The 19,408-nt window shown below is 46.4% G+C and overlaps 3 protein-coding genes across 12 annotated transcripts in view; 2 read left to right on the plus strand and 1 right to left on the minus strand.

Annotated features, from left to right (window-relative positions):
* Positions 1–4,694: 4,694 nt before the first annotated feature.
* Positions 4,695–7,924, plus strand: PMAIP1 (phorbol-12-myristate-13-acetate-induced protein 1). The gene is made up of 2 exons (XM_066988277.1): positions 4,695–4,840; positions 5,043–7,924. The coding sequence occupies exons 1-2, from the start codon at positions 4,792–4,794 to the stop codon at positions 5,153–5,155; spliced, it is 162 nt and encodes a 53-aa protein (XP_066844378.1). The 5' UTR covers positions 4,695–4,791; the 3' UTR covers positions 5,156–7,924.
* A 3,745-nt stretch (positions 7,925–11,669) lies between these two features.
* SUB1 (SUB1 regulator of transcription) overlaps positions 11,670–19,408 on the plus strand; it is a 376,115-nt gene continuing 368,376 nt past the window's right edge. Inside the window, exon 1 of the mRNA XM_066988328.1 lies at positions 11,670–11,673. The gene's annotated coding sequence lies outside the window, so the exon portion shown is untranslated. The remainder of the gene's footprint in view (positions 11,674–19,408) is intronic.
* The window catches only part of PDZD2 (PDZ domain containing 2), a 197,673-nt gene continuing 191,240 nt past the window's right edge, over positions 12,976–19,408 (minus strand). For all 10 annotated transcript variants that reach the window (XM_066988321.1, XM_066988319.1, XM_066988315.1 and 7 more), the window contains 2 exons: positions 18,620–18,754; positions 12,976–17,252 (listed from right to left, as the gene is read on the minus strand). In XM_066988321.1, coding sequence (XP_066844422.1) covers positions 17,086–17,252; positions 18,620–18,754 — 302 coding nt within the window. In that variant the 3' untranslated portion in view covers positions 12,976–17,085. The remainder of the gene's footprint in view (positions 17,253–18,619; positions 18,755–19,408) is intronic.

A 19,408-nucleotide genomic window follows, 5' to 3' on the forward strand; every position in this document is an offset into this window, starting at 1 on the left:
AATGCCAAGCATATCGTCTGTGGGATTTCCTTTTCCTCTATGCAACTATTACAACAAAGTGCAGAGGGGGGTTGCAGAGAACTGGGGGAAATTTGAGGTAGCCGGAGCCTGAAAAAGATCTGGCAGCGCAGCAAGCGATGATACTGTGAATTCTGGAACAGAGCTCATTCAAATAATCATTGAAAATAACCACAGGCACAATGCCCAGACAGGCTTGTGCCACAAAACATGGCAGCACCAGTGCAGCTGTATTAACAGGATTCGTGGTGTTTACAGAGACGCCCCTGCACACAGAAGAGAGTTCTGCAAATATGCCACCAGCTCGATAAACGGTGATCAAAGTCAATATTTACTTTACTAATACCTACTTGTTCTGGATAGCAGTTACAAGGACTGGTCTTTATAAGGATTTTGTTATCTTCATGAGTGTTAAAACCTGTTTAACGAGCTACCTAATGAATTTTGCCTTCTTTTATGGTGGTCCTTCTTGACTCAAAGCATTTTGGTGACCACCAACATCGGAAACGGCCTCACATGGAGCCACCTGCAGTGTCTTTGCTTCTGCTTTCACAGGAAATTCAGCACACCAGGTAATCTGCCCCAGCAAATTTAAGACTTAAGACCAGGAAAAATCAGTCAGCTAAGTTTTCTCACAGTTACTGCTTGATTGAAGAGCACATAGGGATGCAAACTCCCTTATACTCCAGCATATCAAGGAGGGGCTCTGGTACCCAACCGCATCCTCAACCAAATGTTACTGCTGTTGGTAGGAAAACTGCCCCTGCCTCTGGTGGGCATCATCAGACCAGAAACACGCCTGTCATCCTTCAGAAGCATTTTCCACCACTGAAATAATTAATGCAGCTTGTTTGGCATGCGGATCATCATGGAGATGAGTGTTCATCCACCCTGTCAGGGGGAGAGTGCTGTGATACATGAACAAGCTGTACAGCTCGCCTTTTGCTGAGAAAATGAAATGATTAATCTCCCAAAGAAAGCAGGCTAGAGAAAACAGTGTAAGGGAGAGTCTACAGATCGTTGGTGTAGAGCAATTAGGTAATAATTAAACAGCAGGTAAAACATCTGTAAGTGGAGTGCTCCCTAGTTTCTATTTTGCCTTTTTACGAACGAGAGTAGCAATAGCATTGTGCATAACTACATAAATCTGCATTGACCTCACTGCCGTGGAAGTGTGGGGAGCACGACAGCAAATGCTGGAACCTCAATTTTTCCTGCAGTGTGAGAAGTGAAGCTGAGGCTAATGCCTCAGGGCAGTGGTTGTGTCCCCATCCCTGAAGACATTTGGGAGATGTGCAGCCATGGCACCAAGGGACATGGGCTAGTGATGGGACTGAGTAGTTCAGGCTGGTGGTTGGACTTTCTGACCATGAAGGTCTTTTCCACCTAAATGACCCCGTGATTCCACTTGTACCAGTCAGAGAGAGCCCTGGAGTGTGGCTGCCAGAGAAGGGCAAACAAGACAGAGAGATCTAAGCCACGACGAACACCTGACGGCCTGCTGAGGCCAGCACGCAACGGCCATCGCCCACACTTGGCACGGCCGCACCCTGTGGCGCTTGCCTGAGATGACCTTTGGCTCGTGCTCCCGGCAGTCACGCTGCCCTTCCTGCTCCTGCTTTCGCGAGCATCAACAGGAACCGTCGAGCTGTGGTGTGCAGGAACGGGAGGAGAGAGGGAAGCAAAGCAGCTCCTCTGCAATCACGGAGCTGTCGGCACGAGACAGAAGCTGGAGGAGCAGGAGAAGCTTCTCGTAACGAAGCGGTGGCAATGATTTTTTTGAGATCGGGTAGGGAGGCGCAGTAACAGCTCGGAGCTGATTCAGCACAAATAACAGAGTTCGGAGAATAAGCGGCCACTTTCCTTTCCCTGTTACTCTTGTTTTCGTTTCTGCAACATTCGTTTTCCTTTCATCACCGCTGCCAGCTGGTGTTATTCATGCTGCGGGTCGGTTACGCCGTGGCTTTTGATCAGATGCTGCTGGTTAGACCGCACTGCCCAGGCACCGGCGTGGCTCTGGGCATGCCATCTCGAGATGATTCTCCCTTCCCAGCGGCGTATTTCCTCCATCCTCAGGTGCTGTTAAACAGAAATAAAGCGGAGGGCTGCTCCGAGGGGCGGGGACTGCTCCGCTCCGCTCCCACCGATTACCCCCCTGTGGCTGCGCGCACCGTGGCCGCGCTCGGAGGAGCGGCAGCGAGCAGCAGCGTTCATTGCTGCTCCGGCAGAGCAGCCTCCCAGGGACCTGCACTTCCCACAGCCACGCTGCTTTATTTAGGGGAACTGAAATGCAAAACGTCAGAGCTCGCTGGCAGCCTGAAACCGCAGCGGTCTATTTTTCACTCTGCCCCTGTTGTGCAATGCTGAGCGCAGCCCGGCTGCGGTGCCTCCATCACCCAGCGCCAACGATGCTGCGACGCGGGCCAGATCCGGAGCCGGTGCAAGGCAGCTCTGCTCTAAACAGCGGGGCTTCCTGCTTTGCTCCACAGTGCTCACACACACGGCTCTGACCGTGGCAGTAGGGTGGCACACGGTCAGGGGTGCGCGCTGCAGACACTCCTGACTCTGATCCCCATTTTGCCCTCTTGTCCACCTTTTTTGGCAGGAGTCAGTGCTAAGCAGGACAGAATAGAGAGGCATTGGTTTTCTGCCTTGCTGGAGGAAAAGTCATCGAAATAATATGATCTAGTGATAGATCTCTCTTGAAATCCACACAGGAGAGCAAGACCACATAGTCCTTAGCCCTGCCCAATTATGCAAAACAAATGAGCGCGGTAATTCTGTTTTTTGTTTCACGGGGAGGAACACACATGCACCCAGCACTGCAAGGGACTGGGCACCTGTCCCTCCTACCCGTGCCCTGAATTCATCAGTGCCTTCCTTGCGTTTTGGGGCAGATGAGGCAGGGCAGCGATTTAGGGAGCAGCCATCAGGGCCGTGGGATGCAGCCCAGAGCATCGCGCACTGCCACCAGCATGAGAGCCGACACGTCACGCAGGCTGATGATCTCCGGGGCTGTTTGCCTGCCTTCCCGCCACCCAAAACCCAACAGACCTGTTTTGAAGGAACAGTTTCTTACATAACAGGAATCGTTCGGTCAAAGGGCAGCTCTCCCTGAACGGGCCTGGGTTACAATCACGGGTGCTTGCGCAGCTGAGAAAAGATCCTAAAAACAATGAGTCAAGCAAACAAATCTATATAGCATGTTAAATTTTATACCAAGGGATGAGGGATGAAAGCAATGCCTTCTCAGTCAGCGCAGGGGCTTCTCGGTGGCCAGTTTAAAGGGCTCTGATACCAGGCACCAGCCCAGCACACCACGGAATGCTGCCACAGCCCAGCCACCCTCTTTGGGACCGGCAAAAGCCTCGTCCAGCCACAGCCTTTGTTAGGGCACTGCACCCTGAGACATGCAGGGAAAAGGGTTTCTGGTCTGAGCTGGTGAAAGCTTCAGGTCACAACAGATGTTAAAGTCACCCGCTTGTCTTCAGAGGCTCTGATCCCACAGAAAGGAGCTTCTCAACAGCCCGTTGCAGGCCTGTATTACACCTTGCTCTCTTTTCCTGCTAGAAGCTGTGGTTTGATGTGAAATGTGGGCGTTTACTGGCATCCAGCTACAAATCAATTCTTCGTTATGTCTGACACTTCCACTCTTTATGCCAATCTGTTTTCATTTCCCCTAAATAGGAACTATGGGACTATGGCCTGTGCCACGGCACCAAATAGCAAGTTTCCTATGGCCAGGAGGCAGACAACTGACTCCTGTACTACTGACAGCCCTCCCTGAACTATGCAACAAACTCAGAAGGGCCACACTGCAATTTCAGCTCCCTTTCCATGTAAAAACCATCCAAAATCACAGTGAGCGCAGGCGCGTAGGGACATGGTTTAGTGGGTGACAGTGGTAGTAGGGTGATGGTTGAACCAGATGATCTTGGGGAGGTCTTTTCCAACCTTAGTGATTCTGTGATTCTATGAGTGTGCCCCAGGGGATGGGGGGGGGAAAGACGGGGCGGGGGGGGGGGGGGGGGGGGTGTCAGCCATCCACAACACGACGTGGGCCAGCTTACTTCCCCATGGCTTTTTCAAGGGCAAGCTCATCACCACCTTGAAAAAAACCATACAGTGCTGCGCTGGGAGCACCTCCTGGCTGAGAGCAAGGAGCTCTCAGCAAGACCCTCCGGGTCATCTTGCACTCCCACTCCTTTGCTTCTGCTGGTCCAGGTGCAACTCATCCCCCTCCTCATCTTCTTACTAAGCCCACCCTGCTGCCCACCACAAGCACATCCTGCTCCTTCGCTCCGTCTTGCACACTCCTTGCCTTCCAGGAGCGCATCCTCCACGCCTTACCAAGCCCACCCCCACCTCTCCTTGCTCAACCCAAGCACATCCCTCGCCACCTGCCCCTTACCCACAAGGTGCAACCCCAACCCCTCCACCTCCCCGAGCCCACCCCACTCCTCCATCCCCTCTCCTCCCCCGCTCCCCGTCCTGCCCCGGCACGCCGCCCATCTCCTCTCATTTCGGCACCGGCGGCGCTGTCCCCGCCGCCCCGGGCGCGCTCGGGCACGTCGCCGCCCTCCCATTTTTTTTTTTTTGGGGGGGGGGGAGGGCGGGATCCCCGCGTACTTTCCGAACGTCACCGCCCGGGGAAAGCCCCTCCGCCCCGCCGCTATTAGAGCCGCGCTCCGCCCCGGCCGCCGTCATTTGCCCGCCGTCGCCGAGCCGTTCCGAGCCGTGACAAGCCGTGCCGAACCGTGCCGTGTCGCCGCGATGATGCCTTGCAGGACCCTGCGCAAATCTGCACCACCCCCCGCCGCAGGTACACCGGGAAGGGAGCACTGGTTGGGGGGCGGGGGGGTAGGATGATGGGGGAAAGGACGGGGGACAAATCCGGGTGTCACATTTTTTTGGGGGGGTTAATATAGAAAGGAAAAAAAAAAAAAGCGATTTTTTATTTTTTTTTCCCTCTGATTTGCGGCCGGTAGCGGTGCGGGTGTGAGCGCTGTGCCTGTGCTTTGCAGAGCGGGACGCGGTGGCGGAGTGCGCGCTGGAGCTGCGCAGGATCGGCGACAAGGCGGACCTGCGACAGAGGATCCTGAACCTCATCGCAAAGCTGTTCTGCCCCAAAACGTGAGCCCCCCCATGCTCGGCGGGGCACAGGAAGAGAGGGAAGACCTTGGCTTTGCAGATCTGGAACGAGAGACTTCGCTTATACTGGGGGATGGAGAAAGCTCTTTGCATCGCGTTTTGCTACCCGGAGCCACCGAAGGATGGCTGTCGCAACATGATTTCTTTGGATAGTGTTACAGCATCATCGGCCTATGGATGCCAGGCTGGAAGGAAGCTAGCGCTGGGCAGAGCCCCTAGGGCCGGGGGGCCAGGGGCAGGATGCAGCCGGGCACAACCTGTCGTGGCATCCTTCAGTCCCCGCAGCTACGTCTCACCTTCGGGAACAATCCTAAACCATGATAATAATTAAAGAAAAGTCAGCATCTTGGAACGCGGGACCGTCTGTCACAAGGTGAAAGGCAGCGTTCAGGTTCTGACTGTTCTCGTTTCCTAAAGCTCGGATTCTGCTGGACGGGGGGGGTGTGTGTGGTGATGGGGATGTCTCAGTCATTAATTAAACCACTATCTTTATTGAAAGGTTATTTGCTGTTAAAAAGTTGTTTCACAGACTAAAAACTACAATTCTATGAATTAACATAATGTTGTGTAATTCTAGTCTATATTATATATATATGTACATATTTATATTTATATATATATAATATATATTTATGCAAATATGCGTACCCTGCTTGCACGAAAGGACTATTTCACAGAACTATCAACTGAATGCTACTTTTTTACTCTCAAAAAGCAGTATGGAAAAGTGTTAAAATCATGACAAAAAAATATATATATATATGTTTTTTAACTAGAAAAAAGCATAATGTTTTCTGATAGTAAAAGAAATACCCCGTGCATTGCAGAAGGGAACGTACTTTAGTATATCGTTAAATATGACGTATGAATAGATATTATACAAATACAGATATTGAGGTATTTGAGTTTAGGGGAAGAAATTCTTTCAACATGATAAAGAATTTCTTGAGAACAATACGATACCACTGTATTTCTATAAGTAACAATATATTTCTCTTAGAAAAAGAAAAAAAGAAAAAAAAGTAGATCTTAAAGCTGAATCTGAGTTTTCTTAAGTACATTATTTTTTCAAAAAAGGCAGCTATGTCTCTTTGAAGAAATAATCTCAATAGAACTGAATGTTACAGTCAGTACAGGAAAGTATCCTTGGGTTTTTTAAATGTTCGGTGATACTTATAAGCAGAGGTTCTTCCCCTGTACTTCACTTCCATTTCATTTCATGGTATCCTCATCTAAGTTCCGGAACGATGAAGCTGCTGTAGTACACCCGGTGAACGGTGATGCGTTACGCCTATCTCACTGAGGGGTTCCCCTCGGCTGGCTTAGAAGGAGCTGAACTAAGCATGCAGCTCGCTCTCGAGGCAAGTGCTAACCCTGCTTGTCTGTTCTTGTCAGACGTGACCCCAAGCAGTGTTCTTTCTAGCAAGAAAATGCTTGTAGCCGGTCACGTTTTGTTACTACCTCTTCAGTCAGTGTTCAGAAGTATGCAAAATAACCGTCTCCTTCCGGAGGTGCAGCGTGAAAAGAAACATGAAGTCATACTCTCGCTTCTCTTACTAACCGCTGCTTTGGTGTGTACGTTTGCACTGTGTAAGGGTGCATAGCTGCACCTCCTGAATTCTGGCTCAAATTACAGTTCTTCCTGCCTTGTAGTGACGTCTTGCTTGTATTTATAATGTGTTTTTCAGACAGCTCTTCTGAACCTGACTTTGCAAAATGGTCGTTGCACAGCTTACATAGCTTTGCTCGCTGTCACGACCAACCGTGTGTGGCTGTTACTCGCTGACAGTGATTTCGCTGAGCAGAAGGGGGCTGACTTTGCCTTCTGCTTGGAGGACTTCACCCAGTTTCAGCAGTGTTACTGGGAGCTTTGCTGTTGGCTTGAGCCAGAGGTACAGTTTCTTCCTCCTCTAAGCCAGCCAACACCTTTCTAGTGGGGATGTAATGTTTCGCACATAGCTGTTATTCACCTTAGTGTCGCAAAGTAGCATGTTTTGCTGACATGTACATAAGTCGGTTTTCCCAGTATTAAAAGGTAAATGCAAAGAGTTTTTGTTAAACACCAGCGTCCAGGCAAAGCTGCTCACCAGGGGCAGCCCTGAACATGGTGGAAATAGTGCAGCTGCAAGCCTTTGGCCCTGGCAGCCCTGCGGACTTCATTGGGGGCACTGCGCCTGTCTGGGCCCCCAGAAACATGCAGCATTAGCATTCACAGTAGTAGCTGAAATGTGTTTGGCTAAGAGTGTTCTGTTTAATGTATGCTGCTTTGAAATTTGATAGAAAAGTAGGTGCGGGGCTCATAGAGCCTGGCCAAGAATTTAGGCTGTAGCACACAAAAATGTTACCAAAAAAAAAAGTATTGTATCCCCATAAATGCATTGTCTTGGGGCCATCTAAGTTAAGTACCAGTGCAGTGTTTTTCTGTCTAGATCTGCAAGGACTATTTGTTTTTTGTGAAAAGTTTTCATGTTTCTCTGAAACTTGTCAAGAGTACTAGCATCCACACTGAGCTCAGGAAAAAGACCTAAATTAAAGTGATCAATGCTAGTACATGAGCAAATACTCATAGACGTCTTCCCTAAGTTTCCTTTTGTTACTTCGCCAAACCATCTGCTATTGTATGATTAAAAATATGAGTTTGTTTTTCTTAAGGCCCATTCTGGATACGGGCTGGTTATTTCACTGTATGTCCTACGCATGTATGTCTTGAGTTCTTGTTGAGATAATAAATATGAAATGCTAGCAAGAAAAATGAGTCATTGTTGTAACTTTGTTTTTTTGAGGGCTCCGAATTAGTTGTTATATTACACAAATCCCTTCCAAATAGCTGGAAGTCAGAGGGCACACACTGAGACAACAGCAGAGTGCCAACAGATTGATGCTGGGAGACCAGGCTTTCATTACTGGCTGTAGAGGAACAAGAACTAACCTTCTCCCTGAACTTCAAAATGGCACACCAAGGCCAAGGTGTTCTAGTATTTTCTAGTGACTTCTGCCTGCAGAACATTGTGGTGGTGGCAGGGGCACCTGTCAGGGGTACCTCTGTCAGAAGCACTGCAGCTTTAAGGAAGGAAGAGGATCCCTGGGGATCAATGAAGGGCAGAAATTTTAGCTAAGATTTTTTTTTTTTTTTCCCCCTCCTTGGATGCAGGCAGAAAGACATGCAGGGTTTTGCCAAGGTCAGATTTTGACTTTCTACAAAGTTTGATGTTGGCATTCTGGAATGGAAGGAAAATTGTACCGCTTACCATGAGGGATGGCACAGAGCTCCCTCCACAGAGGAAGCACAGAGCTGGGGTCCAAGGACATGGCTATGGGGAGAAGAGCCTGAGACATTCACCGTGATGCTGTGCTTGTCAGCAGGCTTTGCCCTGGCTCCTCGTGCTGCTTCTCCCCAGTTTTACGGGTGGGGAGAAGCACCACTCTTAGGGCACGCATCTCCAGCACAAGGAGGGCTAAAAGTGTCCTGGCCAAAGGCCCTGGTTTCTGGTGAATGACAAAATAAATAAATAAATAAACCAGAGGGGAGCAAGTCCCTGTCCCATCCCAGTTAGCCTCCAGCAGAGCAACTCACACTCCCAAGTCTTGTAAACCTTGTGAGAGCACCCCAAGCCACCCTCACCCAGTGCCTGCACAGTCCATACCAGAGCGCGATGCCGGCGGCACGGCGTGACACGCAGTGACCTGCTCGTCCCTACAAGGCACAAAAATAAAAAAATCTCACAACAGAGGCACAGCATAGCCATCTGAAGAAGCCTGACTCACCCCAAACAGATATCAAAAAAAAAATAAAAAAAAAATTCAACAGACCAAACCCACCTGCCAGGGCTGCCAGCCCAACATGCTCAGCCCCGGGTCACGTTCGCGCTGTGCTCAGCTGGGCGCAAAGCAGCCCTGTGGCAGCCGCCAGCTCACTCTCCCACACCCGAGACTGGATGCACAAGTGGCATTTCCTAAACAAATTGCTAGACACCAGACAACACCACCCCCCCACCTCCCCCCCCTCCGCCCCTGGATGTTTTTTCTAAGTCATTTGGAAAGCAATAAGTCACATGCTGCTAAGTATTTTTAGCATGTGCCCTGGAAGGAGCTCGTTTTCTTATTTTCCTCCCATCGACACGAGACGGTGTGAAGGCATGACGTGCATCCGTAGAGATGCTGGAGGCCAGACAGGAAGGGCTGGGGATGTGATGCGCTGGCTTTCAGTCTGGCAGGGTTTTCCGTGAAGCAAGTGACTGTCTGATGGCGGGATGGTCAGTGAGCAATAGTCCCGAAAGCTGTTAGGGCTGTAAACAAGGGTCGTTGGTCAAGTGCTGCACTACATCGTCTGGGTGACGGGGTGAGAAACTGGCCGTGCCAAGGCTGCCCTCCCTTCTCATGCACAGTCGCTTTGCAATGCAAATCTCACCAGTCCACGAGCCCTCCAAAAGCATGGAGGCAGGTGTCTGCAGCAGCAGGCATCCCACGAGACAGTGCCTGTGACCTACAACCCTTTCTGTCCCTTCACCTTACGGATGTTTCGGCATTGCTCCCCAATCCACATGAAGGGAGCACATGCTGCACCGCTCCAGGGACCCCAGGCACCCCCCTGTAGGGGACATCCCCCAGCTGGGCACAGAAGCACTTGTCTCACCGGTGTTGGATAAGGCTGGGAGCTGCCGTGGGACTGCCGGCACCCTGAGTTGCTGCTGCTGCTGCCACCCCAGAGGGCTGGGACAGCTCCAGGACAGCACATTCATCATGGGAGTTTTTTGCCTGTGGTGTTTTCCTGCGTTAGCATGCTCTGCCCAAGTCAAGGTACCACCGTCATGCCTCCTCCCTCAGCACTGAGCCACGGAATCTGACCCAGGACCGCAGCCACCTTTTCCAAGCGCTGCGCTGCAGGGACTCACGGGCAGGTTTCTTCTTACGCCTTCCCCTCCCCGCTCCCAAAAGGGACGTGACTGAGCTGTGACGGAGGCACAAGGCCCTGTTCGCTCCAGGTCCCTCCTGCCAGGATGAGGAATGAGGGCAGTCACTTTTACTGGCAGCAGCCAGGCTGTGCCCAGCACTGTGTCAGGGCAGGCAGCACGTCGAGGAAATCGTTTCACCAGGTAGGGAAAAACTGCAGGAACTCCAGCTTCATGGAGCTTGTTTGCTCAGCGCAGAGATACCAGCCTGATTCAGCTGCCCAGGGAGGTAAGGCTAGCGTACGCGGAACTAGCAGATGACAGGCAAGAAGGTTCTGGTTTTATTGCTGATTAACTTCAGAAAATACCCTGACTAATGGAAAACATCGTTCCAGTCACAGCTTTGCACAATGCAGGGCAGAAGGGCAACCCCCTGTTTGGGAAGAAGATGGTTATTTACATCAGGAAGTTTGTTGGGAAGGATTTTACATTTTTTAAAGGGGGAAAAAAAAAAACATTTTAGAAATTTTCTTAATTGTGATTAATTTGTGAAATCTTTTAGCTGAGTCAAGTGCTTTGAGGAACACATGACTGCACAGAAAGGGCAAGACTTGGCTGGCTTTCCCTCTAAAGGAGAAGTCTGAAATGGGCCACAGCTCCTTTTGCCAGGGCAGGTGATGGCCCTCTGCATTCAGCAGTGCTCCTTGGTGAGAAGATCCCACGTAAACTCCTTTACCAGAAACAGCAGGGACCGGCCCCAGATAACACCGCATCCCTTGTTTCCCATGCACCCATTGGGGCAGAGCTGCTGGACACAGGATGGAGGTGATGTGAGAGCACTTATATGACCTGAGAGTGTATAGGAAGAAAAAAAAAAAAAAGCACCAAAACTTCTGGACCAAAGGTCTGAAGCTCCCAGGACAAGGCAAGGGGCTGGTGGTGCAGAGAGGACATGACACCTGGCAACCGGCAGCAGAGCTCGGGGTGGTTTTGCTCCCCCTCACAGATTTTGACAGAATCCCAGAAATCTAGACAGGTCCATAAATGACCACACCAGAGGCAAGTGGACCCTAAGTCAGGGTGAGAGATGTTAACAGACCAGGAGAGCAGCAAAGACATCAGAAATCGTAAATAAACCAGAACTTTTCAGGCAGGATGATAAACTTGAGTGCAAAAAAGTCAATGCCTCTACTTATCTCATTTAGATCTCAGCCCTGTATGGTAGTGATATGGGAATCAAAAAAAAGTTGTGACCCAAAATGTAAAGTCCTCCTCCTTTTTGTGCTAATTTCCCCCATGGACCAATACCCCCAGGCTTTCAGAAAAAAATTAAAAAAAAAGTCTCTGAAACATACTTGGGGTGGATAAAACCAAAACCTAACTTTCTACCGTTGTACATAGCTTAGGGCATAAATGATGTCCCAAGTGCTAACCCATTTATGGATTAAGTCCATCGTGTCTAGTCTCTGCTGTATTTCTCTGTAATGAGCCACTGTCTGGGGCAATTAAGATTTTAATTAATGGTTTTGAAGACTCATCCTACCAAAGCCAGGCTGCTCTGAGGCTTGACCCTATGGATACCCAGCCTTATGTTAGGAGGACATGGGAGAAGGACAGACAAGAGGGCTGCCTTTGTCTAGGAAAGGGGCTCGGGGCAGCTTGGAAGCCAAGGCACCACCTTTTTTTGCAGGGTGATTCAGCACAAGAGCCGGGACTTTTCCCTCTGCACGTGACTCTTGTTCACTCTCGCACCCTTCTGGTGTAGCAGGTGGAAAAGAAACCAAAAGTAAACGCGGCAGCCTGTGGGGCGTGAGCCTAAAGACGAGGGCGATGCCTTTGGAGCAGGGGGAGCAATTGCCTTCCTCCCCTCTCAGAAAGGCCCACCAGCCCTTTCGGCAGCACTGTGCACCACAGGAACTGGTGTGAAGCTACCAAGGCTCGGCAGGAGGGAGGTGGGCGAGCACCGAGCAGAGGCACGCGAGTAAGAGGGCAGGGCTGGGGGGGCGAGCCAGCCGGGAGTTTCCAGCCATGCAGCTGCTGCGAGCGCCCAACCCAGCGCTCAAAACACGGAGCAATGCACAGCGACTCAGGAAGGCCTGTGAGGAGGATATAAATGCCTAACCCACCATTTCCTTCCCCCGGCTCAGCCTACCTCGCAGCAACTAGCTGACATGTCCGGGCACCTACAGGCAGCGCTGGTTTGGGGCGCCACTGGCATTCCCCGTGTCGAAGTAGCTCCTGAGGAGGACATCTGGACAGTGCTTTCCAGGCCAACTCATCCTTCTGGGAGCCACACTGCAGTGGCAGCGAAGATGGCTGTGTCTGTAGAAAGGTGGATGCCAATGTTCCCAGTTCAGGGGTTATGGCCTTACCTCCTGCCATGAGTGCTGCTGCAGCTCCATGCAGCACACAGAGGTTACATCCAACCCAGTGCACACCACCAGCATACTGGGGTTTTGGAGGGGAGCTTACCCTCAGGGAAGGTTGGAGACAACAGCAAATACCAGGCCAGGACTAGCTGTATATACATTTTCTCTTGTACATACAGCCCGTCCCCCTATAGCCCAGTTGCTTGGCAGGAGGTTGAGAGGCTTGCTCCTAAGGAAAACTGCATTACACCTTTGCCATCTGCATTTTCCTTGCTAAGGGGCAGGAAAAAAAAAAAAAAACACATCTTTCCAAGATACCATAGCAGGTCCTAGAAAACACATTTTAACACTTCATAAGTGCCTTAACTCTTTTTACACTGAACGACAGTTCTTAAAGGGCAGTATTTTACTTCTAGCTTAGATGCCCATCCTGACAGCACTAATGCTTGGGTCCTTGTGCTCTCCAGGACAGCGTCATCTCTTCGATGTCACCTACAGCCGTGGACCAGCCAGACTTTGGTGTAACAGAAATAAAATACCTGGAGGAGTACTAAGGATACCATTTATTTTCAAAATCACTAAAAAACCCAAACAAAACAGTTTATGGCGATACAGATTTACATAACAGAGACAGCAAATTGGAAAATGTACAATCTATTTCATGTTATTGCACTCACTGTTTATAATATACAAGGCATTTTAAACAGTTTTCATTAGAAGAAATTTTATTTATATAAATAAAAGTGTAAATATACAATATTATACAAGAAGTGTATCAGGCTAATACACAAAACCTACCTATAGTGGGATCCCCATTTCTCACAAAATCTAGTCTACTCATCAAATATTTGCACGTGTACATTTACATACCCTAAACATAGAAACAGGTAAACATTCCCATCTGGGAATGGTCCCTTCAGATTTTGAAAAGAACCACTGCAGAATATTAACTAGGGTTAATTTTAAGTGAGGATTATTAGAAAACGAGTCAATCAATGGTTTCTTAATACTTATCTGCCCTCATTATTTTTTTTTATTTTTTAGCAAGAAAATGATCAGATATTGCTCCCTCGCTAATTTAGGCCTAACCTCACAGTTTTGTTTTGTTTTTTTCTGAACACAGGTGCAGTCCCCAAAGACGCTGGGAAGAGCTTCCAGGCACAAAAGGCTGCAGAATATTCAATTGTGGAATCACACCGGAGCCTACTCTCATATCCAGGATGTGCCCCAAGCCTAGGAAGCAGCAAAGCCAGACCAGACCAGACCTGCTCTATCTAGGAACAAATTCACTTTGTCTGGCATGCCTTCAGGTCCCTGATGACGAGTTTTGGACCAAGTGCATATTTTCATCCTGATTTTTGGTCTTTCAAGTTGCAGCTGTGAGTCTTTGGAGAGTCACTGCTCTCTTCCTGCCAACCCTTCTGCATGGCAAAGAATTACCATGGGGACTGGCATGCAAACAGCAAGGCCAAAAATGCTCGTGAACATACTGAATACTGATGAACTAATGCAACTTCCTTTGTCATTTTGACGTAACTAGGCTCTCAGAAAAGTAACAGTTACTTTGCTAGGTGTGTAACAGAAGGTTCACTACATGTTTGCTCTATCTATCCTTTTTGTAATAAAATGGACCCCCATTACGTACATCCTTGGGCTTTTTTGGAACTGTCACCCCAATAGAGACATCAGGAATTGCTACTGTAATCAGATTAACACTGGTAGCATCGGTAAAGATGTTTCCTGTTCCTTCACCAAAAATAAAATAAAATAGTATTTTCCAGAACAGGAACAATCAGGGTTAAATACTATTCTTTTTCTTGCTGTAAAGGTAGTAGAGAAGCATATCATTCTACCCATATTAAGTATCAGACTTAAAACATTAAACCTATCTTTTACATTATCGCCACTACTGAAACACACAGAACTCCCTGGCTCTCTTTGCTGTTACTTATCCAACACATATCTACGTGCATGTAAAATAAAATACTGAACTGTATTCAAGTAGTGAAAAATAAAAGCCTTCTATATCACTCACAATGAACAGTATCTGCAAATAAGTGTCTGAAAATACTCACCACCTATCATTTTAAGACACCTCAAATTAAGTTTGATTTACAAAATAAGGACTTGATCTTTGAGCTCACACCGGTTAAAGAGGGAGCTATATGTCCTCCTGGCATTGGAACCTCAAAAATTTTCAACTGTGTACTGAAAAACAAAAACAAACTCCCATTTCCTAAAACATATTTGTGATTTACCACATTAAAGTAGCAAAAATTCAGTACTGCACTTGTACGTATTATACATATACAGGTATGCATTTACTACACTGCATTAAATTCCACATGCATTTTATGTATCTATTATACACGCTATTACAATCAGATTTTGGTCACTCCTGAACAAGGCCTAGCCATTTCATTGCCAAATGTCTGCTGTTTTTCAGCAAACAAGCAAAGCTAACTTTTTTATCCCCATACGGTCCTCTGACCCAACGTGCTGCATCTTCCTGAAACCTACCCACCACTGAGGTGACCAAAGGTGAGAAACGGTCCCGATGGAGGGGCTGAGCTTTGGGTTCACAGGGGACCCAATTCCACAGCCGTTTCACAGCATTGAACCTGAATTAGCTTAAACACACATCCTGCGGGCAAAGCGGCTGTAGGACTATGTACAGTATTGCCTCTTTTGTAACCAAAAAGTTGCATCTCTCCCTGGATTCTCGTGCGAGTGCATGTCACTGAAAAAGAATTAACTCTATTTATTTGTAGGCAAACATTGCACAGCTTTTCTGCTCACTTGGTCTCTGGTTGCCTCACAGAACCCAATTTTTTTCTGCGTATCACAAGCTGCAGACTAATGAAGCTGTCACCAAAATGAACCAAACCGAGAGCCCACCATCCCGGAAGCAATTGCTCTAAGCACTGTTGAATAAAGATAAGCAAAATGAACGATAGCATGATCTTGGGATAGGGCCAAGTGACAAGCCCAGAACTTTTTGTAACAGCAACGCGGTGTCTTGCCTTACTATAAACTTCAGATTTGGACCAGCTCCAGGCTGAGAGCTCTTCACCCTGGGCATGCTGGCTGTGAGTGGGTCTCCAGCCTAATGTGACAAACAACCTGAGCACTCTGGAACAAACAACTTGTTCTCAGCTGATAAGGATGCTGGCCCATTTCCTCCTGTATCTCTTTTATGTTGTTTAGCCATCCCAGATGTAGGAAGAGAAATAGCAGTCTCTAATCGTTCGCACCCATACATTCTCCTCCCTATAGAGCAGACTATAAATAACACTGGGCAGCATGGCCCGCTGCTGATACCTCTACCAGGAGTAGAGGTGAGAAAATCCGAACTAAATGCCTGCAGCACTGCAACTCTTAGTTTTGCTCTATCTATACCATGGCTTCTCCCACCTACGCAAATAGTTTTCAGTTTCACCATCCAAAACCCTCAGCATCAGCCCGTACACAGCCGGGCAGACTTACACCTTGCACACACATACTCACCCACTCCCACACAAGCGAAAATAAATACTGGACAGGAAAGGAAAAAAAAATTAAAAAAAAATAAAAGCCACCACAAATATGGCCAATTCAGATTTTATCTGTTAAAAAACCACATCCTTAGACCACCACTTTCCAGCTTGAGTATTTCAAGTCAGGCAACCATCAACCTCTTGCAGCTGAATAAAAGCAGCCCGGCTTCCAGACGTACTTAGCGATCACTGAAGTCTGTGGGATCTGCAAGTGCTCAGCACTTGAAATTGCTCCTCTTTTAAATATATATGTATATATAAATATACACACAGATACATTTAAATATAAATATATATTTAAAAGTGCCTAATGTTAGAAGCCTAAATTTGAAAATTCAGACCCCAAGTTTTATCGCTCCCCACAACTAACAACTCAGTCTACACCTTGGTGAACGATCACCTAATATTTGGACTTGATTTTCTTGCTCACAAATTTCAACTGTATTATTGCCAAGTGCTTTCAGATACCAGTTGCCACTAAGAGCAGATTCAGTTGTGGTGGACGCTGAGTTAGTTCATCAGTTTTAAGAGGATTTTTCACCTTTGCAATAAAATGCTCATGTTTTAGGCATAAAAGTTGTGCAAAATTATACTTCTCTTTTGTCATGCATTTTTAGCAAAACTGCACTTAGAAGAATAGAGTGAGATTGTTCCAGACATTCTCTTATTATAACAAATAAGGACCAGACCCAAAGTAAGAGTCCTGAAGTCAAGTTATAGCTAAGCGATACAGTACAGTCTAAATACCCACCCTTGTCAACAGGATGGCAACTGACAAGTTGTACTCCTGATGCCCTGCAGGTACTAAAAATATCAAGGACAGGCACAGTGTTATTTATCTCAGTCAAAATACTTTAAACCAAACCCAGTAAAGGTCTTGAAGTTCCATTAAAACTGCCACATAATACAAAAATGTCTCTAGCATTTGGTTTCCTTCATCCTCAGTAACTAGGTGAGATTTTATGACATTCATCACACTCATTTGCTCAGTGGTTCTCCAAGGCTTTTAGCACCTCTCTGTAAAGCATTAAGACACTTCTGTGTGGCATTAGAAACAAGGACAGCTTCTAGCCAGTTTTTAATGTTTTGTCTTAGAAAGTGTGAATAGATGTAGTGCTCCCATCATACTGACGTCCTGGGTTTTCTGATTAGTAACTGAACAGGGCCCTCTGGCACAGATTTAATAATGTTCCAGGCATCGTAGTGCATGAGGCCAAGTAATGATTTTCCACTAACAGCAAGAATTTCATCTCCAGATTCTATGTTTCCAGCTTGCTCTGCAGCACCACCTAGGAGCAAAAGGAGGAAAAAGTGAGTGAGAAGAAGAAAAAAAATTCCTTTCCACTGTGATGAATAGCAAATAAACCATTCTTCTAGCAGTGATGATTTCAATAGAAGTCACTTGTATTCAGCTCAGCTCTAGCAATCTACCCCCACGCTTCCTCTCAGAGAAAATGTTATTTTAACCAAGAGAAACCCTTTTTCTCAGAATAAAACTCTGTTTATGAAGGAAGCAGCACAGATGTGTGAAAGATGCTGTCCGTTTACTCTATAGCTTTTAAGAAAATGTGATCGACAAAGGAAACATACAGGTCGTATGCAGCATGGATGCATTTTCTCGAACAGAATTTTAACATGTTAATAAGCAGGTAATGCAGCAGATTATAAAATCTAGGTAACAAGGACAGACAAATCAAACATGGGTAGCAAACTCTTGACAAAGACACCAGACACAGGAATAGCCCCTACAGCGAGGCACACCCTTCACTGCTGATAAAAGTAAGTCTTCTGTAATGATAAATTAACTTGCAGTATCAGCCACCACGGGGAGAGGAGGTGAAAAAAGACTGTATCTAAGGATATAAATTAATGACCTCAAAAATTAAACATGCCATTCACTCTAAGAATCATTTTGAAACAGGAGAAAAACACATGCAGGGAAACTGATAAGCAATTCAGGAAACACCATTTTAACTTTTTTTTTTTCCTTAAAGAAGGACTATATCTCTGGAAAGTAATCCCATAAAAATGTTGATCACCCACAGCTTCATTGACAGTTTCAGCTTCTTTTAAAGTGCTACGTTTTTCACTAAACTGAATACCAGACTAAGCCAGATAAAAATCACAGCATAGTTCTGGCATTGGTTTCCTTTCTATACACAGTTTATCTAAATTTAGCCACCTGCCGACAAACAAAGCATTCAAGAGTGGCTAATACTGGTATCTAAGAAAATTAACAAAGAAAAGAAAAGTTAATAAATGGGTATAATGCAGGATGGCGTTTTGAAACCACACTGATTATCTCCTTTGTGTTTCTCTCAGAAAAGAGAATCAGATAAGACTTGAATTTCTCAAATCGCTACATACTGTATTGCTGCTATAATTTAATGTCTACAATAGCAGACAAGCCTAGGAAGGAAATGTATCATATTTAGTAAATCAGACTGCTGAACACACATTTACTAGCAGATGCAATCCATACTCATTCCCAGGAGTGCTTTTTTCTAATGACCACTTTGGTTAATAAGTGTTAATACGTGGAGGACACAAAAAAACACACTCATTTTAAAAAACTGAATTCAAGAATTAAAATGTCTATACAATACATACAAGGAAAACTGGGATAATATCCACTGTATTTCCATGTTTGCCATACCTTTAAATATTCTTTTTACAAGTAAGGGCCTGTCTCCAGCAATGGAAGCTTTTCCACCATCAAGACTGAATCCCAAGCCAGCAGAGGTTTTCAGTAATTCGACACAGATGACATCATTCATGTCCAGGTTTGGATCTGTGACAGAATACACACAGCATCTTGTTATGCAGCTAACAGTAAATTGCAAGTTGTGTTTGGTTGGGTTTGTTTTTGCTGCAGTGACAAAGCAATTCAGAGTTCAGTTTATACACAAACTAGAACGTGTTGTCACCCAGTTTCTCAGAAGTGAATGCATATTATCGCAGCTGTGAAAGGCTGATGGTTCAAAATGTATTTATGCACTCAGACATTTTCACTTTGCATATTCAACAAAAACCTGTCAAGGCATTTTTGTGTGCAAATTTAAAGCTGAACTTAGTAAAGACTCTAAACATCAACAAAAGAATTGAAAAAATTATTAAAATAGTGTGGAGAACATTTCATTTTCTTTTATTTGTTTCTACCTCATTATCCAATGAATCACGTCTTTTTAAATAACAGTAATAAATGAGACATTACATTAAACAAATGTGATCCATCCTCTTAAGGGAGAGTTTGTAACCACTCATTAGTGTGAATAATTGTTTCTGTCTCATATGTCTGGATGTAATTATAATTGCCAATATGTTTATGCTGACTCCTAATTATCAGATATTTTTAGAATGCAGTAATACTGTAGTTGACATAAATTACGATTTTGCTTAGGAGCAAATAAATAAATCTATAGTTTTGGGAAACAGGACCCTCTTT

The sequence above is a fragment of the Anser cygnoides genome, chromosome Z (genome assembly GCF_040182565.1).
Source record: "Anser cygnoides isolate HZ-2024a breed goose chromosome Z, Taihu_goose_T2T_genome, whole genome shotgun sequence".
NCBI classification, from domain to species: domain Eukaryota; kingdom Metazoa; phylum Chordata; class Aves; order Anseriformes; family Anatidae; genus Anser; species Anser cygnoides.